Genomic DNA, 2,439 nt, shown 5'->3' on the forward strand with positions numbered 1-2,439 from the left:
ATAAGCCTTGAAGCTTTGTAAGGAGTTTTAGAAGTGGTTATAAGCAGAGGGCTTATATCCAAAGGGGTTTAAAACCAAAAAAAAGAAAGCTTCAAAAAAAGGCAATAGCGGTGCCTTTTGAATTTTCTGTTTTCATCAAGCTTTAGGCGTCATTCTAAATCGAATTCATTTCAACTTACAATTAAAGGGAGGCTTACATGCTTAGAGGTAAATCGGCCTACGACTAGGAGGAGGGGGGGGGGGGTGGTGTTATAAGCAGCACTTTGCGATATTCCTATAAAACAAATAGAACAAAGCAACATAACAGTGTTGAAGAGCTTTGAATTTCAATCTTACAAAGTTCCATAATAATAACGCATCCCAACTCAACAGAGAAGTTACTATCAATAGTGGAGTGAGTATTGTAACTTTGCTGTGATCATTGCACCCACCAACGTGATGAAGCCTTAACTAAATATAACCATTATAAACATACCTCTGTGTTGACTGACTCACACTGAGACTAAACTGAAACCAAACTACAAACACTGAGAATTGTTCAATTACAAACTGTGTGCGAGACTACAAGGACGAACTGAAACCGAAATATACCTCGTAAACCCGCAGCGTTAGTACCACTGTCTTAAAGGTCACTTTTCAAAGCCCTCCACGCCATCATAAATCGCTGTTGTATAGTATTTCTGGTCTCTATGTATGGACGCCTTTTGTAACTCTATTTATCCTTGCATGTGTTTGTACATGTGATAAAGATATCCACAATGATCGTAGCAGTATTCATCACACATCCAGCAAGTGAATCTTTCTTTGTCTCTAGCAGATCGTTTCTCGCAATCATGTCTCTTCAGAGCATTGTCATCAGTGAAATCTTTACCACAAGATTCACATTTGTGCGCTGAATCAGAATGGAATTTTCTTTTGTGATAAAACAGTGTCTGTTTCCGGGTGAAACATTTGTCACACTGAGTACACTTGAAGGGTCTTTCTCCACTGTGTATCCGTAGATGGACTTGCAAGTGAGATGAGCTCTGGAAATATTTTTGGCACCGAGTGCATTTAAAGGGCGTTTCATTGGTATGTATTAACATGTGTGTTTTCAAGTGTGATGATTGTCTGAAACACTTTTCACACTGAGTACACTTGAAGGGTCTTTCTTTACTGTGTATCCGCAAATGGTCTTGCAGGGTACTTGAGCGTCGGAAACATTTTTCACACAGAGTGCATTTGAAGGGCCTTTCATTGGTATGTATTAACAAGTGATTTTTCAAGTGTGATGATTGTATGAAACACTTTTTACACCGAGTACACTTGAAGGGTCTTTCTCCACTGTGTATCCGCAAATGGTTCTGCAAGGTAGATGAGTGTCGGAAACATTTTTTACACCGAGTGCATTTGAAGGGCCTTTCGTTAGTATGTATTAACAAGTGTTCTTTCAAGTTTGATGACCATCTGAAACACTTTTCACACTGAGTACATTTGAAGGGCCTTTCATTAGTATGTATTAACAAGTGTCTTTTCAAATATGATGGCCATCTGAAACATTTGTCGCACTGAGTACATTTGTAGGGCCCCTCATTGCTGTGTACCTTCCGATGACTGTATAAGCCTGCTGCACGTTTAAAGCGCTTATCGCATTGAGTACACTTGTAAGACCTCTTGTCGCTGTGAACCCTCAGATGAGCTTTTAGAGCTGACTTGACATTAAAACACTTTTTGCAGGTGCTACACTTGAACGACTTCTCTCCAGTCTTCTTGTCGGCGGCCATGTCTGCCATTTTAAAAGCAAGATGAACTGTTGATTTAAATTCACTAATTAAAGGCAACATTTATTGATGGGTTGATCAGTAACGTTCGGCTGACAGCGTTGCCGGAGTAACAATGACGAATATGAGTCAGCCTAAGTTGACGGAAATGACGAAAGAAAATCTCCCCATAAAGCTCAAAACTCATTAATAATTTATAAAGAAAGAAAACAAATAAAATTCATGTCTTATGAGTGTCTTTATGTCTGATAAAGACACGGCTAAATCTTTAATTACGTCCGATTTTTTAAACCAAAATAACTCCAAATCGAAATATTAATGCAAGAATGAGTTGATCTTTATCAGGGATTTTGAAGCCCTTCAAAACAAGTGGCAGTCGTTTATTATCAGGTGTAAAAACTCGAGGGTTCACCACGAGTTTTTAAACCTGATAATACACTCCTGCTCGTTTTTTAAACAGTACTTAAAGTCCCTCGCCATAAGTATAATTTTTTACATTGAAAAATTATCACCGGAATAATATTCTGTATTGTTATTATATATCCTCCCTAAGGGCCGACCGACCGTTGGCGGATGTGTGTGTTTGTGTGTGTGTGTGTGTGTGTGTCGGCGGGGGGGGGGGCGGCGGTGCCTAGTCTTAAATGAAAATCTGCAAAAACAAAATGACAAAGACGATGAC

At 39.1% G+C, this 2,439-nt stretch overlaps 1 protein-coding gene across 1 annotated transcript; it reads right to left on the reverse strand.

Annotated features, from left to right (window-relative positions):
• Nucleotides 1-419: 419 nt before the first annotated feature.
• LOC140951007 (uncharacterized) lies at nucleotides 420-1,778 on the reverse strand. Its single transcript, XM_073400225.1, has one exon. The coding sequence runs from the start codon at nucleotides 1,770-1,772 to the stop codon at nucleotides 717-719; it is 1,056 nt and encodes a 351-aa protein (XP_073256326.1). The 5' UTR covers nucleotides 1,773-1,778; the 3' UTR covers nucleotides 420-716.
• Nucleotides 1,779-2,439: the final 661 nt, after the last annotated feature.

Source organism: Porites lutea, chromosome 10 (assembly GCF_958299795.1).
Source record: "Porites lutea chromosome 10, jaPorLute2.1, whole genome shotgun sequence".
NCBI classification, from domain to species: Eukaryota; Metazoa; Cnidaria; class Anthozoa; order Scleractinia; family Poritidae; genus Porites; species Porites lutea.